Source organism: Engystomops pustulosus, chromosome 6 (assembly GCF_040894005.1).
Source record: "Engystomops pustulosus chromosome 6, aEngPut4.maternal, whole genome shotgun sequence".
Classification (NCBI taxonomy): Eukaryota; Metazoa; Chordata; class Amphibia; order Anura; family Leptodactylidae; genus Engystomops; species Engystomops pustulosus.
This window is the reverse complement of record NC_092416.1, coordinates 60,751,327-60,768,371: the sequence shown is the minus strand read 5'-3', so window position 1 is coordinate 60,768,371 and position 17,045 is coordinate 60,751,327. Positions and strand designations below refer to the sequence as shown.

The 17,045-nt window shown below is 34.8% G+C and overlaps 1 protein-coding gene across 10 annotated transcripts in view; it reads right to left on the bottom strand.

Annotated features, from left to right (window-relative positions):
- Positions 1–17,045, bottom strand: part of CAMTA1 (calmodulin binding transcription activator 1) — a 1,053,810-nt gene that overhangs the window by 779,157 nt on the left and 257,608 nt on the right. For all 10 annotated transcript variants that reach the window (XM_072156284.1, XM_072156283.1, XM_072156282.1 and 7 more), the window contains one exon: positions 15,536–15,603. In XM_072156284.1, coding sequence (XP_072012385.1) covers positions 15,536–15,603 — 68 coding nt within the window. The remainder of the gene's footprint in view (positions 1–15,535; positions 15,604–17,045) is intronic.

The following is a 17,045-nucleotide window of genomic DNA, read 5'->3' as shown; positions in this document are numbered from 1 at the left end:
GTTTAAGTTGGGTCATTTTTAGAGACATGACATTTACACCACATCCCCTATGAGATACACTTTAACATTCTCATTGCTGTGTCCAACAGTAGAAGAATTGTAAATCCTTCCTTCTATGTTCTCTTGAATCATTAACCCAATTGCACATAACATCACTGTTAAAACTCACAGACACATTCATTTAAGGGAAGGGAGAGGGAGAATATGACAGAAAGAACCTGACTTTGAGTCTTTACACCCACTGAAGTGTGTAATAGGACACAACGTTGGCACCTGCTACATCCTCGGGTCATTACGGCCATATGGGACTGGCAGATATAATGCATGGCATCAGTCAGATACTGTATGAACCATTTCATGACACATAATTGCTTGAAATAAATCCAAGTGACTGAAGCAAAGGCATTTCTGGAACACGTCTGTCTCTTAATAACACAAATTATCTGAGATCTACGTCCACATAGATAGCTTGTTGAGAATACAAAAGACATTGCTAACATTAGTTTTATGTCCTTATCATTTCTTCTTCCTAAGAAGAAGATATAACAGATAAAAGACACAGGGATCTATGTGTAACTTGTAACCTGAATATGTGCCAATCTCTTTGACTGGACAATAAAATGGGGACTCTGGTGAACAGCAGTTCATGGATCCTAATTATTCATCAAGTGACGATTAGGACGCCCTAATAAATATTCTCTCTATGCTTTCATATTGATAGAAAATGCTAAATTAAGTTCTAGTAGCTCTTTAGCAAAAAGATGGCAATGTTCTAGACCTATTATTTTCTATGATTTATTATGTTCAATTATATCCTATTACCTGGACAAAATATCCAAAACCAATAACAAGAGAAACATAAGTATTTAGTGTCTGTATATCCTGTATATATTTATTTTTAATTACAGACTTTAGCTTATGGACTGTCGACACTAATCTCCATGATCGTGATGATTAAGGGTGGCAACCAACACTCGAGCTCCTGATGTCTACAGGCACAAAAATCAACCATTAACCAGGACTTAAGATTATAAGACAAAAGTAATGATAAAGCACTGGCATGAGTAAAATGAGGCTTACCTGGAGTAGTTGTGATAAGTCAAGGCTATATAGGCATGTAGTGTATCTGAACCCCAGGGTTTGTAGCTGTAGTCTATGTGTACTGTAATGTTTTATGCTATTGTATATGTCTTCTATGATTTGTAAAGCGCTACAGAATTTGATGGCGTTATATAAATAAACATTATTATTATTATTATGGAGATTTCACTGTGAGTTCAGTGACACTCACTGCATAAGAACAAAATCCTATGTATTACAAATATCATGGTCAGACCCCTTCCTCAGATCGAAAGAAGATCATCTTTTGGATTTAAGAAAGTAACTTTCTCAATAATCATTATGGTATTTGGTATATGGTATTATTATTAATTTGTCATTTTATTCATTTATTCCAGTATAACCGATAGAGTCCAAGTTTTAGATTAATATGGACAACAGATGATAATATAATAAGGTTGGTTTTCACAAAAATTACAAAAGTTTGTTTAAAACTGAGACGTCTCTGCTACTTTTACTTTTTGACTGTACACGGATTCAACCAACTGATTTATTCAATATTTTGACAGATTTGGATAATTTGACTGTGAGAAAGCCAACAATTTGCTGACTTCATAATCCAGTAAGGACTCTGTGTTGATTAAATTGGCATGGATTCACGAGACAAAATCTCCATTTCTTTTGCCCTGCAAATTAATTCTGCCCATTTAAATTAGCAATAATCCTAAGAATTTCACTCCTTAACTGAACAGCTCTTATTGAATGTCAGGGTCTTATAAAATCAAAAATACCACATTTCAATGGGTTTTCTAAGTTAATAAGTTGGCCAAGAAATCTTAAGGAAGACCAACCGTGAGAATCATATAAAAAACCTGCACAATTCACACAGCTGAAAAACATTTTTTTGTGTGTGGAGGTGTTAGGGTAGGAATTGGAGTCATCCTCTTTTAGTGTGCGTTGGCTGCGTGTTTCTAATTAATTAGCATGTGTGCACAACATAAATTAATTCAGACACATTTGCTGATTTAAATCTCACTCATGCGATCATGGCCATGGCAAATCTGCACTGCTAGAACTTTATTTGGTTTCACAAAACTATATAGAAATTATGGAAGAAGGAGAAGGGGTGGAAATTTCCCAGCTCATGTAGTCTCTTGATTGGAGAACTCCCTTTGACGTCAGGATTGAAGTCTTGTTGACATTCTTTAGCCTTAATTGTTTTTATTATGATCACGATGCCGGCGCCATCTTAAAATGAAGTCTCTGTTACAATGCTTTTAGGAAAATAGAACAAGTAGAAATGAGAGGATTTGATCTATCAGCTAGGTTTACCTTAACAGAGGTATTTGATGACTGAATCGGAGACTGATGCTTTTCTCTTCTGTTTGCGTCATAACAACACCTTATGTCCTGCATTTTACTCATTGTAGTTCTTCTAAGAACATGCTAAATTATTTATAATTTACAGCAGTTTTCTGATTTAACTCAATAAATATTATCCTTTTAAAGGGTTTCTACCTTTTCTGGAAACTTCTTGGGTGCTGTTTACTGTAAGTAAAATGTCCTTACAGTACCTTCAACAAGGATCACATTCCACATAAAGCTTGGCAGGAAATATCAGGGGTCATATGACCATGGCGACTAGTAGGATCTTGGTGGTCCCCAAAATAAACAGTATTTACCACCCAGCTAAAGGTGTAAGTATGGAACAGAAACATTTGTTTGGGCCAAATTAGGCCTCTTAGGCATTTACCAAAAAGAATAGAAATCTCATTTTATCCTTTTTATATAAGATGAAAATGACTTTATACAGTCAATGGGGCTTTATGATAACCCCCTTTCTGTAAAATTTTGTAAAAAAATATATTGTTAAAATGAAATTCTAATAACAAAAAAAGAAAAGGGAAATATTTCAGTTATTTTCTTATATCTTATTAACATACTTCTCATTAAAACTTACACAATCTAATGAAGGACGATAGGTGTGATGTATTTCGGTCGATATGACTATTGTCAGCTGAATTGGGCATTCTTGTTAAGATCTACAATTGTACGGTAATGACACTAATGCAGTAAATTAATTCAGAAGGACAATTGTTTTCAATCTTCATGAAAAGCCTTCTCACTTAATCCAACTCTAACGACACAGGAAATGAAAATTCTCTTACTAATAATAAAAAAAAGGTTATGAATATTTATTAGCCCATTTTACTTGGAAATTGAATAATTCATCAATTAACTTTACAATTAATTATTCAAAGCAAAATACATAAACTGCATAGTCTCTGAAAAAATGTAAGCGAATCCATGTGCGTTAATCCTGAGTGGAATTTAAAGAATAATTTTCAGAAGATTCGGTTCAGGTATAAACCAAAGTTGCTTCAATTGTTCTGGAAATTGGTATATATCACCTCTAGTCTAAAACACTGATTTATTCTTTTGTTAGTTTTCTAAGAATTCTTTAATTTGGGTAAGGGTTTGCATTAGGCCTAGCATAAATGGCAAAATAAGGCTTAGGGTAAACACTAATGCTAACCTTAATGAAGAAAATCATTGGAAAAGAACAGGATGAGAGAGAGAGAGAGTCATATGGAGATATTAGTATCCCTGTTTTCCAATGTAAATGCTTATGTAAATGAAAATTTTGGAAATGAGAGGAGAACACCAAGCTAAGATCAAGAGGAATCCTACAGAGGGTTCAAGCTGAAGAGTGTTCTGCTTTGTTAAAAAAGAAAGTAACAACCTAAAGCAAAACATAAGGGTGGAGGTCAAAGTAAAGTAGAATGGAGTGAAATTTTATTTTTTTACCCTATATTTTGAGCTTCTTTTGGACCATTATTTGTATTATGTCACAGCAACTGCATTTCGATTTGCCTCCTCTGGCCCCTTCATATGCAGGCACCACAAGAACATACTGTATGTGGCAGATATGACTCAGAGTCACTCTGCATGATTAAAACACACTTGAATGTGACATTATTTTTTTCCCGAGCTTTTCAATGCTTCCCAGTCTCTGGAGCATTGATGTTACTGCGAAATTCAATCTGAGTTGTTACATGATGGGGATATAGCCTTGGATGAGATGTCAGCTACGCCAGGCCACAATGTGATTTAGAGCCAGCATGTCAGTATAATATTCTAATAAAATTATTGTTTAGACAAAAACCCGCAGGTAATAACGTAAAGATAGAACTACTGGTTGTCGGAAAGATCCATTGCTTATAGTGGTAGGCCGGTTATGAGGTGGATCTCTTTTGTCATATAAATGTAAGGCAGACATAAAATTAAAGCTGTAAAGAATGAATTCTGTTCATATATAGCATGAAGATCATATCTGACAGAATTTATCTACCTTAAATAAAGCAGTAAAGATTCTGTTAAACTTGCACCTAATAATCTAAAAATTTTAATAGCCCGCCATTTGTTTCCTGCCCAGAATCTAGGCCCTAAAGACACATATATACTGTACTGGGATGTGCTTAGAAAACATATCCTATTATATGAATGTGTTCTGTACTATATGTACTGTATACAAAAAAAACACTGCCCCATAAGGCCATTGTGTGTAGTACTTTCATTAGGTAGCCTATAAAACATCATCATGGGGATTGAACTGAAGCTAGTCATAACCTTTAGATGAATATCAATCAAACCCACTCACAACTGCAGATGTTGGGAGAGAAAGGAGTCAACATAGGGAAGCTAAGATGCTCATTCTTCAGAATTCACCATCAGAAGAGTTTAGTAGCAACTTTATATCTTCTCCCATGGAACCTATATTCATGACTGATCAAGGTATGTATGTGTATGAAAGACAAGGAAAAGATAGCTGTAAGTCTTGTTTTTCTGTAGTAAAAGCTCCCAGCGAAGTGCTAAACATGTCTATTAATTTCTAATGTTAAATGAAGAACATCCTTTTCTACTCTGCCCGACAAAATACTATATTTGTTGACAAAATACGTCAACAAAATGCAGAAAAAACAAGATGGATTAGTGTAGTAGTCTACTACATTTCATCCTTTTTGCGGCTATAAGAAAAAGTATACATTTAGTCCTCTATAGTCCTCTATATATGTCAGAAAGGTGCCACTTTATGGCATCCATGCCCAGTAACCACTGAACTTATTACTTGGGTGTTTCCCACTAATGTAACAGTCCTAAACAGTTACTTCCTGAAGTATTACAAAGATCCCATAGATATTATCTGTCCTTGTTTGGCATGGACATACTGGGTATGGACAAACTGATAAAGTCAATGAGTATCCTGAGTTTCAAATGTTTCTATGTTTCTCTTAACATTACATTAATTTTTAAAAATTATTTATATAAATGTTTTTTCATTTATCCATTTTTCCCATTATAAAATCTGTATCTAAAGAGATTATAGCATACATTTTTTGTTGGAAACTTTTGTCTGTCTTTTTTATTTTAGCTTTTTACTAGGTTTCTATTGACATTCCATCTCATTTTCATCATCGTGTTATGTGTTGGAGGGCTGACCATTTTGTAGAGAGCCATGTTAGGGAACCGATTTATTTAAAAAGCATCTTCACATACAAGTTGTTAATTTTCTATCAATCCACAGTAAAACAAAGTGTCTCCAGATGAAATGTTGAGTGTGATATTCATCAAGCGTTTCCTACAATCTGAAATGCAGAAGCAATTATTCCTGTCTTAACCCCGGCCTTTACTTCATGCTCATTTATCAGGCAGTGAACCACTTTCCAACATGTGTTTGCAAACAATCATATATCAATTGTGAGTGTAGCTCTGACGCGACGGATATGTGGAGAGGGTGTATTATGACAATGGACGTGGGTTTCATGCCAGCTACTTTATCAAGATGATGCCATTCTGGAGCTAGCAGGAAAATATTGATGACGGCTACAATAAAAAAAAAATGTGATTACCCACCAGAAGTTGATAGATTTAATTTTTAATTATTTTCTACATAATTCAGATGCTGCTAAAGTTAAAAAAAATAACACATAAAGTCAACTGGATATCTCCATGATATTTCTATTATGTTTTTTATAAAAACAACACAACTAGCAGACATGAGTACATCTACAAGAGACTGAAATTCTTCTAATTTACTACATTGATAGGAGCACATAAACTGTTCACCAAGTTACAGTACCAACTAAGTAGATTTTTTTTTTATTATTTAACTGCATTGAAAATTTTCTACTGGTCTTGGTTGTTGATTTTTTAAACATTTTCCACATTGAGATGAATGAGGGAGTAAAAAACTGAAAAAAATCTGATGTTGTGAATTTTGACCTGGATTAAGTGGTTCAACTACAAAAAACCACATATATTTACGCCTATTACGGTAATCTTTAGGGTGTTCTGTGGTTGTATTTCCATTGTCCACTGCACCAATTTTTATGTCATTGCCTCTGGCGATTACTTATCATGCTGACATAAGACCAAGACATCCAGTCACATATGTTGACACATGATCGACTCAGCAGAGACCGTCAGAGGACCATGGAAAGTCAGAAGGAGAAACAGGAGTTTGGTAGGTTAACAATCCAATTTGGGGGATTCATCATATGTTGGTGCATGATACTCCAGTGGAAAATGTGAAACACTCTAACCCCCCCCCCCCCCCCCCGGCACACGCCAGATCTATTAGGGGACTCCAGGTCCCTGATATATCTTACAGCTAAGCCACAAGGCATTTGTATGCCATGTCCTGCCTGCCAGTTTAGGCCATTGGTAGTGCACAGAAGTGGGGCTGGAATGCCCCATGACAGCCCACTCCACCAGCAGCCATGCCTCCTTTACCACCTTGGCATGGAGGTACCATATGAGGGAAAGCAGGTGCAATTCCTGGACTGTATGCAGGATTCATGGTGTACAAGCCCTGATATATTCCCCCTTTTTGATGCAGGTTGGTCCATGTCCTCATTCAACTGGAGCATTCCACTAACATTTCTTTTGTCCTTAAAGCCAACAATGAGTGTGAACACCAATGGTAAATGTGATGCAATGTATATTAAATAGTTTTTAGCACACATTACAATATACCCCACTGCCTATGTCCTGATAAATCTCCTTGTTGTGTAATATAAAAGGACTATTTAATTAATAAGTAATAAATTACTATATAAAATAAGGACAGTGTGATTACAAAGTCCTATGGTGCCCTAAGTATCACGTAAATAAATGACTATGCTTTCAAGGTATGATAATAATACCGCTTGGTATCATACACACCCGCTATTCATAATAACTCCTGCTACTTACTTAAAGAGAAGTTACAGCTCAGTCTAATTCCTTCACAATTAATTTGGGAGTTTGGAACTATCAGGGGCAAAAATATTATTAAAGACATAACCTGTGATGTGTGTCAGACAGCTATCCGGCTCTACGAGCTGATTAGAATGAATGATGTACAATTGATCTGCTGCTTGCACACTGCATCATGTTATTAAAAGAAAACTTTATAAATCTCAATGTGACAATTCCTTTTTTATTAATTTCTCCAAAGCAAAATTATCCCATCTCCGAGCCATGAGCAGGAGAAAGGAGGTTCCAGATCACTGGCATATTGATGTCATTAATTTTTTAATATAAAAAGTCTTCTTATATGAACTCAGCATTTAAATGGCATTAATTAATTTCCATGTAAAAAATCTAAACAAACTTCATAACAAATTGCAACGAGTCCTTGACCAGCTTGAAAGCTTTCATCTTTAAAAGAAATTAGCATTTCTAATAGTCTGATAAGGGTATATGATGTGATATTGGAAGCATTATCTATCTATCTATCTATCTATCTATCTATCTATCAATCTATATCTTTCTAACCCATAAGATGCCTTCCATGCTGGGATTGTTTAGTCACTTCAAGTTTTCCTCTATTCACAGTATAGGGTATAACTTGCTGATCGCTAGGGGTCTGACGTGGATCACCAGAACATTGGTTGTCTGTACTTCAAAATGTGCTTCCAAAAGTCAAGCGCAGTATTTGGCTACTTATGGTCCACCACTAGGATATCAATGATCAGCAAGGTATCTCCTAACTTGTAGATATGGGATAACTTGTTGTGACAACCACTTTAATGCATATCTGTCTTCCTGTTCACGGTAACATGTCACGGACATGTTTAAGACAAATCTCAAGATACAAGCTGAGATCCCATTGTAAAAAGCCTTTCAGCCATTGCCATAACATTACATATGGAATAAAGTCCACAGAAGGATTAAAAGGATTAATTGTATAATAGGATAGGATTAATTAAATAATCTAATATTGTCTCATTTACTACAAGCACCTATTTGGAATTCAATATTTGGAATAAGGCCATTGCTTCCAGAATCCAAGATGGCTGCTTCAACCACAGGGTCGGAAGTGACATCACACCAACCCGAAGTGACATCATGCCTATTTCTCAGCCCACCTTTAGCTAGGGGTGAGTACCTTCTATACAGGTGGTCATAAAGTTCAAACCCCTAATCAATGGCCTTTGTATTAGAATAATATTATATTATATTTGCCTTGCCAACATTCTTATGCATAGTAACAACCCAGAAGTTGATTATTAAGGTCAAAGAGGTGGTCACTTCTCCTAATGTGTTTCTTTTCAGTAATAAGTATTAAAACTTTCAGCAAATGATGCATACCTACACGGCAGGACCCATCAGCCAACAATCAATAGCAGGTTGGTGTGAGATGACCAGAGAATACTGCGGTGCGTGGTGAACATTGGGAACAGAAGCTGGACAGCTGTCATTTTATTCACACATTTCTAGTTGATATCTCCGAGGGGTAGCACAACAAAGAGTCATGTGAAAGTTGATATAGTTTTCTGTTCTAAAGAATTAACATATTTACTAAAATAAACAGCTCAGGAAAGCTTACATGTCCTCTTTAAACACTGCTAATCTTTAGCCTTTAGGGAAAATGAGGTTACAGTGATTTTCGGATCTTGAAACAAATAAATTAATTTTTTTCTCCTTCACATCCCGTCATGTTAAAAGCTCAGTTCAATCTCTTAAAAGTTCAAATATGAGCCGTGTTCCTTGATCTGAAGGTGCTGATCTTTTTTATGTCACTTCTATAGAATAAACCTTTTCAAGCAAAAAAATTCTTGACTGATCTTACATTTTTGAAAAGAAGGGCACACATTGAAGCCTTAAAGAGCTGTTTGAACCAACAAAACAAAATAATCCCAATGTACCCTAGATCTGATGCCAAAGAAATCTTCTTCCTAATCACACTTGCAAAAACAGATGGATTTTAATATTATCGTTACCATAAATCAATTGCATGCTGGTGTGAGCTTCTACATACACATATCTAGATGTCTGTAGTCTTCATTTTACAATAATATGCTGTGCAAAGTTTCTACCCAGAAACTGTAAAAACTTTGCACAGCATATTATTATATATAGTAAAATGAAGACTACAGCTATATGTATGTAGAAGCTTACACCAGCAAGCAATTGATTTATGGTAACGATAATATTAAAATCCAGAAACTGACCCTAAACATTTGCTTAAAGTTGGACAAGCCTACTTTACAGCAGTACAGACAGTCCCTGGATTATGAACAAAATAGGTATGGTAGCTTTGTTCTTGAGTTGAATTTTTATAGTAGTCAAAACAAGTATATATATATATATATATATATATATATATATATATATACAACAGAAAATGGCAGCACTCCATTTATGTGAAAAAAGGGTGTTTATTCCATCCTATGCAATGTTTCAGCTGTATCCTAGCCTTTGTCAAGGCTGGGATACAGCTGAAACGTTGCATAGGATGGAATAAACACCCTTTTTTTCACATAAATGGAGTGCTGCCATTTTCTGTTGTCTACATTTGGACTCGACTGGTAAGAGCACCCGCATCTCTATCTCTGCATATTGGATAGCCTCTGCTGCTGTTTTTTTCGGTTTTCTTAATATATATATATATATATATATATATATATATATATATATATATATATATATATACAGATATGTATATATAATTTGGGTTGTCACAGGAACACAGATTGCAACCTTCAGACCTTCACCAGGGATCACATTGGGCAGAGAGGTCAGTCTGTAGCTGGGAGGAGTCTGTAAGTTGGGGATTGTCTTAACAAATAGTCCTACATAGTAATGGAGATTAACATATATTGAAAAGGGAATTTTAACATTTTCTGAATAGATTAAGTTTGGCCCTTATAATTGGCCCTTCCAGTGAGCCCAAGGTGCCCACTACTGCTTAAATGTTACACCATTTATATAATAACATCTTTTCTGATATGTTATTATTAGTATTCATTAGAAATGAGTGTATCTGTTCCTTCATTCTTAGAATCTCTACAAATTGGCTTGACGAATCTCTTAAAATTGCAATAACTTATTGCAATCAAACATCCCAGAGCTAAGGGAAGGGTCGAGAAAACATTGTAACAAATTAATGAAAATAGAAAATCTGTTTTAGAGGAACAGAGAGGGTTATGCAACAATTTGTCCAAACAACATTGGTTTCCATCCAAATAGATTTGTGGAGCCAAACAAAAAATTTTTGAAAAATTAAACAAAGCTTCGACAAATTGGTTCTTTGATGATTAGCTCATCTCTAGTATTCATGTTTTCTATTTTATATATTTTGAATTATCTGCTATTTACAGACAAGAATAATTAATAAATGAGGTTTATAGCTAAAACATTGTTATAACTCAAATGTACCAGATGCAGAATGCACTGCATATCACAAAAAAAAATTCACTTTGGATTAAAGAAAAGAGATAAGCTTTTTTTTATTTTTTGTATTTATTTATTGATTCAATTTTAAAATAAATACAGTGGTCTTACTAAAGTATTGTAGAGAACAACCTGTATAAAACCAAAAGCCACAAATTCAAGCACTATGAATCTGCAATAAAGGGGTACTGCCATCTGAAAAATCAATAATATATCAATAGGATTTCTGCTAAGTTTGAAACCTGACCTATATGGAATGTGATGGCACAACACTGCTCCCACTTGTAGACATGGCCTCGATGAGGTGTGACTTCGATCACCATTATGAGAAATGTAGATATGGAAATATCCCTATAACATACATGTGCCTGACCCTATCATACCACCCATAAAAAACTCTGGGCCAAATGTATCATTGTTCTGCACTTAAGTGTAGTTGTTGTACCAGATTATCACAAGATACAACCATTTGTGATGAGTTGAGTTCCTGCCTGTTATTAATCATTTTACTTTAGGCGCAGTTTAGGCGCAATATAGGTGCAGTGTTAGATTTCAGCACTTACATGTGATCCTCCTACAAGCTGCACCCTGTGACCTCTTCAGCAGTGGCTTCTCCTGGAGGGGATCCTCCAGTGCTGATCTTATGCTGCCCCCTGTAATCCTACTCTCTTCTCTCCTGCTCTGAGCTGAGGGTTTTGCAGATTGTTTGTAAATAGAAAGTCATAAACTGCAAATAGAGGCTGCACATAGTGTCTGTAGTGTCTGGCTGAACTCTGTTGCTGGGGATAAGCTGCTCTGCACAAGAGTGTTTTGTGCCTAAATTGAGCCAAGATTAACAAGTTGCTAATGATGAATGATTATTAGGCACAGCAAAACATCTGGATACCAATAATAGGATTAATAAGGAAACATGTTTATTTTTGCTGCGTGACTAGTTTTGTATTTAGTCACAAAACTGGCGCAAAAAAAGTGCGACAATATGAAACGGAACAAAAACAACAGAAGAAACAAGTGATACATCTGGCCCTGTATATATCATGCTAATATTATTCACAATGTGTATTAACAATTCATAGAGAATAAAAAATGTCAAAAAATGGAAAGCAATAATACAATAATTTTGCATTATGGAGCCTTACAATGTCAGAACACACTCCTTTTAGCTCTATTGTATACTGGGATTCTGTTTTCCTCTGTATATACTTTGATGTATAAATGACACCTTAAGGTAATGAAATATGTTTCCACACGGATCCATGAAATTAAAAAAAATTGCAACAATTATGGAAAGAATTTTTATTTGTAAAAGTAATGAATTTTTGGTGTCTATAATGCATTGTGAGAGATGCCACATGAAAAAGCACATTGTGGTCTAGAGTGAAACTGACTGATTTATCCAGGGCTATAAGAGCTGACCTGTTTCTCCCATGATAACACAGAAACAAAACACTCCACCACTGTTCCCATTTGTCACTCAGTTGGATACTTACATTATTCCATAAATCTCCCCGACAAGTTATTAAAAGTTATCCAAAAGGTGCATTATATTTATTTTAGCAAGCAGGCATAAAAATGATATAAAATAAGTATGCTTGGGATGATGAATGTTGACTCAAAGTATGTTATAACAAAAACATAAAAATATATAATCTAGCAATTGTTAAAATACCAAAAAAATATTGTTTTTAATCAACTTGTTTTAAATAAACACAAAACAAAGAACAAAATGATATAAAATAATTAAAACGTAGATGATACATGGAAAATCGATTTAAGGAAATGTAATAATAAGAAAAAAATAAAGTCATAAAGTTTTACTCAAAATAAAAAACTGGATATAATAAAACCAATTACAGTAATGCTTTCAAAATAAAATAAATAGAAAAATGTATTTCTTTTAACAGACTGGATTTAAAGAAAATGAAACAATATATGGGATTACCATATAAAATCACAGTAAAGTAGTACAATAAAAAATAAAAATATTGGGGGTTATTTATCATATGCTGGTGAATGGTGAGCCAGTACATGATGTCCCCTCCACCCCTCCTGCACATTGGATATATCAGACGGCTCCGTATTTTCTGGGCAGGGCCTGGTACGCTACGTAGAGCTACGTTTTAACCTGTGTCCGTCCAGTTCTGAATGGGTCAGGCTATAGCTAGTGTGCATTTTGATTATTTCACAGCATGTATGCCAAAAACTGCAGACAAGCGTTGATAAACATCCCCCATTGTATTGATTCAAGAACCTTTGTTTGAAAATAAAAAAATGCACAAGAAATATGCTTCAACTAAACAGAAATAGCAGGAAATAAATAAAAACGATAAAACAAATAAAAGATATTTCTTAAAATAATCAATGTTTCCTTTATCAATCCCACAAGGCAAATATAACTCAGCGTAATTAGAGAAATAAACTAAACGTCTTTGTATCTAGTTCTGTGTATAAATACATCATAAAACTGATTAAAGAAAAATCTGTAATCTATGCCGATCCTATGTAGGGAATAATTTTTGTTTCTCTTTTTATTTTACTTTTAACAAACAACTAGGCCTACTGTGAAAATGTATATATTGCTTCCCCAGGCTACTACCATTTTAGACTGCTTGCTTTATATGGATGGAATATTCTTCTGCTAAAATGTTAGTTATTCTTCTGTAACACTGGATTTTCTGTAATGAACAGACCATGAAAGGAAATTTCTTATACATAGGCCACATAAACTGCAAAATAAAGGGGTTGTTGTGCTTCTTTCTCCATTTACTATTCTGTTTACTCCCCCAACACAACCATCTAATATGCTCTTTACTTTGAAATCTCAGCTGAATTCTAACTTCCTAACAAGAGGATGGCAAAAAAATGCAACTAGGCCTATTGATTAAGAAAATGGATCTATTGGTTCTCCGGACTAAGTATTCACTTGCTATGCTGCTTACTCCCCCAACAACACCACCTAACACCACCTAATCTTTGGAATCTCTGATAAATTCCAATTTCCTAACAAGATAATGGAGAACAATGCATCTTTTAGCTACCTTGTAAGGCACCCCCTTAACATCAAGAAGCCCAATGACATGATATGGTATTCAATTTAGCAAAAAGAGGCATTTTTCCCTTGTTTTATCCTATAAAATATATTTGCATATTTCCCAGAATCCCATAGTGAAGAATCAATGGCTATAAGTCTTCAGACGCTTACAAGGTGACCTTAATTGGCAAAGTGACCATAAAGCAATCTCTTACTTCTTGACCCTGACAAACGGTGTGAAAAGTTAACTATATCCAGAAGCTAGGTATCGGTAAAAGGTATTGGTCAAAGTGTCAGAGCAGCTAGATCTCTACTAGCAACTAATAAAAACAAATGCATGTGTTCTAATTCCAAGCAACAAACAAAATTGTATTTTCTATGAATTTTTAGAAAAAATTCATAATAATATAGTTTCAAGATAATTTCCAGAGTTCAGAACTAGACAAAGAGATTTGGGAGTCTCAGAATATGAAATTGTAAATAATAATTAGAAGTCTGTACTGTATAATTATATTATTTGCATAATCATTTTTCACACGTGTCTGGATTTATTATGATTCAGCATATTCAAATTAGAAATATTGTGTAAATTTGGAAAAGTTTCTTGTGTGAAGCAGAGACTAAAACACATCAAGATTTATATTGTCTTTGATTACCCGACTTTTAGTCAACCCCCTTGATTTTGCATTGTTGAAAACTTACTCATTCCCCTAACAACTGTAATAAATGGCATGGTGTCTTAATTCCATCTCTTTCATATACTTTAGAAATTAGCTTTATTTAGTTGTAGTATTCAAATCTAATAGCTGCCTGAGTGCTGGTTGTAGGAAGGCTCCAATGCTGAAAAAATATCTAAATGTGGTAAGATTGATTTATATGGGGGATTTAGCTCTGAAATACGCGCAAGGATGTGGAGTTGTGCTTACCTGCACACTAGCCATAGCCTGTGCCAGGAACTGATCCGTGTAATAGCACAATTCTATGGCAGGCAGGACATGGTGTAGAATTGACTGGTCATACAGCGGCTACTTGATATACCATAAAGGCGGGGCCACTAGATATATCCAGTGTAGTGGAGGGGGAAGGGTTTAGATCAAGAATGGCATGCCAGCACATGATAAATCCCCCTCGTAATGTATTTAATTAAGAGAGCAGATAAACAAGCAATAAAAGAAGAAATAGAACCATATTTATTAAAGTTGTGCATTTAGTATGATAAATCTTGCCACACATGTTCAGAACTTTTGACTTGGCAGGAAAAAATGGCAATGTAACATATAGGCAAAACATTTTTTTCTGTGGTTTTCTGTTAAAACTCTATTGTATTAAGAACCAATTAAAACATAGGCTCCAAACTAAAAAACATATTCTATGCATTACAGCATAACAGGTACTGACATCAACATATAATTCAGTATAATTTAAATATAATACAAAATGAAAATAATAATAAAATAAATAATGTTTATTAAAGGGGTTGTCCAGAATATAAAAAAATATGTATATAAAGCCTGGGGGGAAGAGGGGCAATACAAAATTATTTTTGTTTATATAGCCTCCCCCAATATTTATATACATACAAGCCCAGGCAACCCCTGTAATGATACTATAATAATAATAGTAATAATAAATATAACATTCCTTCCCTGCTGACAAAACAAGGTTTGTAAACCAAAATTCTGTTGCATAAGGACGTGTGTTAAAACAGGAAATCCTATTTCCTACCTTGTTTTAGGGGAGGTTGTCAGCCATTCTTCATGTTTTTCAAATGTTATTAAATAAGCTGCAATTTCCTAAAAGATTAAAAAGTGCAATTACACATATAGAATTTTACTGTCACAAAATTTTTTTAAAAAAATCATACACGATAATATCAGACGACCCTCATAAACAAGTAGAAAAGAACACACAAGGCATGCAAGTTCAAGGCCTGGCTTTGTCTTGTCTCGACTCATTGAGTTGGATTATGCTGAGTAAGACCTTCTGCCTCTTATTTGGCAGATATTTCTATGTGTTTGTCAGTGATATATATTTTGACAATCTAGTGAGCATTAATGTTTTTCTTATGTGTGCTGTGGCATTCAAGTGCATACCCAATGATCCTGCAAACAGTTTAAACACGGAGCCAAGGCAAGAAAATGCTGAAAAATGAAAATAGTGGTTGATAATTTGGAAAATATATTTATATAGGGGCATAAGGAATATCAGAAAATAGCAAGTTGGTGCTGAATTTATTGGCACCCATTTGTGGAGGTTATTTAGGATCAAATAGAGTTTGTACTCTTGGTTATAGAATTTTCCGATTTTTTTTTTTACTTCTCTGGAATACAATAGATGTAGATTTCCATATTAATTTGCAACAACTGACATCGCTACCACAGTCTGCAGTCTCAACCACACAAACGTATTATTCTGTAAGTAGCAAAAGGGTTGGCTGTTTAGATAAACTCTGTTAACCAGGGCAGGGAGTTGCTGTATATGGCACCTCCTAACCTAAATAACCAGGCATTATTTTTATTAATAATAGCATAGTAGATTGGGTTGTAAAAAGATTCAATTCCAATTTATATGATTAACAAAATGTTTTTGTTCCCATAACCCGTGATATTTTTGCTCTCCAAGCCTCTCTTGAACATGTACAAAGTATCCTCTCTTCTGGGGCAGAGAGTCCCATAGTCTCCCTGCTCTTACAGCCATCTAGTGCTGGTCACAGATTTAGAGATATCTATTCAGGGTCAATCAAAGGCACCTTGAACTTTATTGTGGTATATTATTAAAATCCATTTGTGTCAGTGGCCAACGCATTTCAAACGGAAGCACCGTTCTTAGCCATGACTAAGAAAAGTGCTTCCGTTTGAAACGCGTTGGCTGCTGACACGAATGGATTTTAATAATATGCCACAATAAAGTTCAAGTTGCCTTTGATTTGGAATCTTTTACCCTTCATAGTCTGCCACAGCCCTCACGGGAAGGTTATCCGTGCCTCATCGTGCACTCTATACAGGTAGCAGGTGAGATGGATTTTTTCTTCCTATTTTTCAATCAAAGGCACCACTACCAAAACCTTTCCTACACCTATCCTTGATGAGCCACATAAACATTCCACTCTTTTAGTGAAAAACCTGTGACTAAGATGCCGGTCACAAACCACTTCACCATATGAGGCATAAAAACAGTTCCCTATTGGCTACTTTGGTTAAGAGCTTAATTTTGGAATATTCCACTGACAATGAAT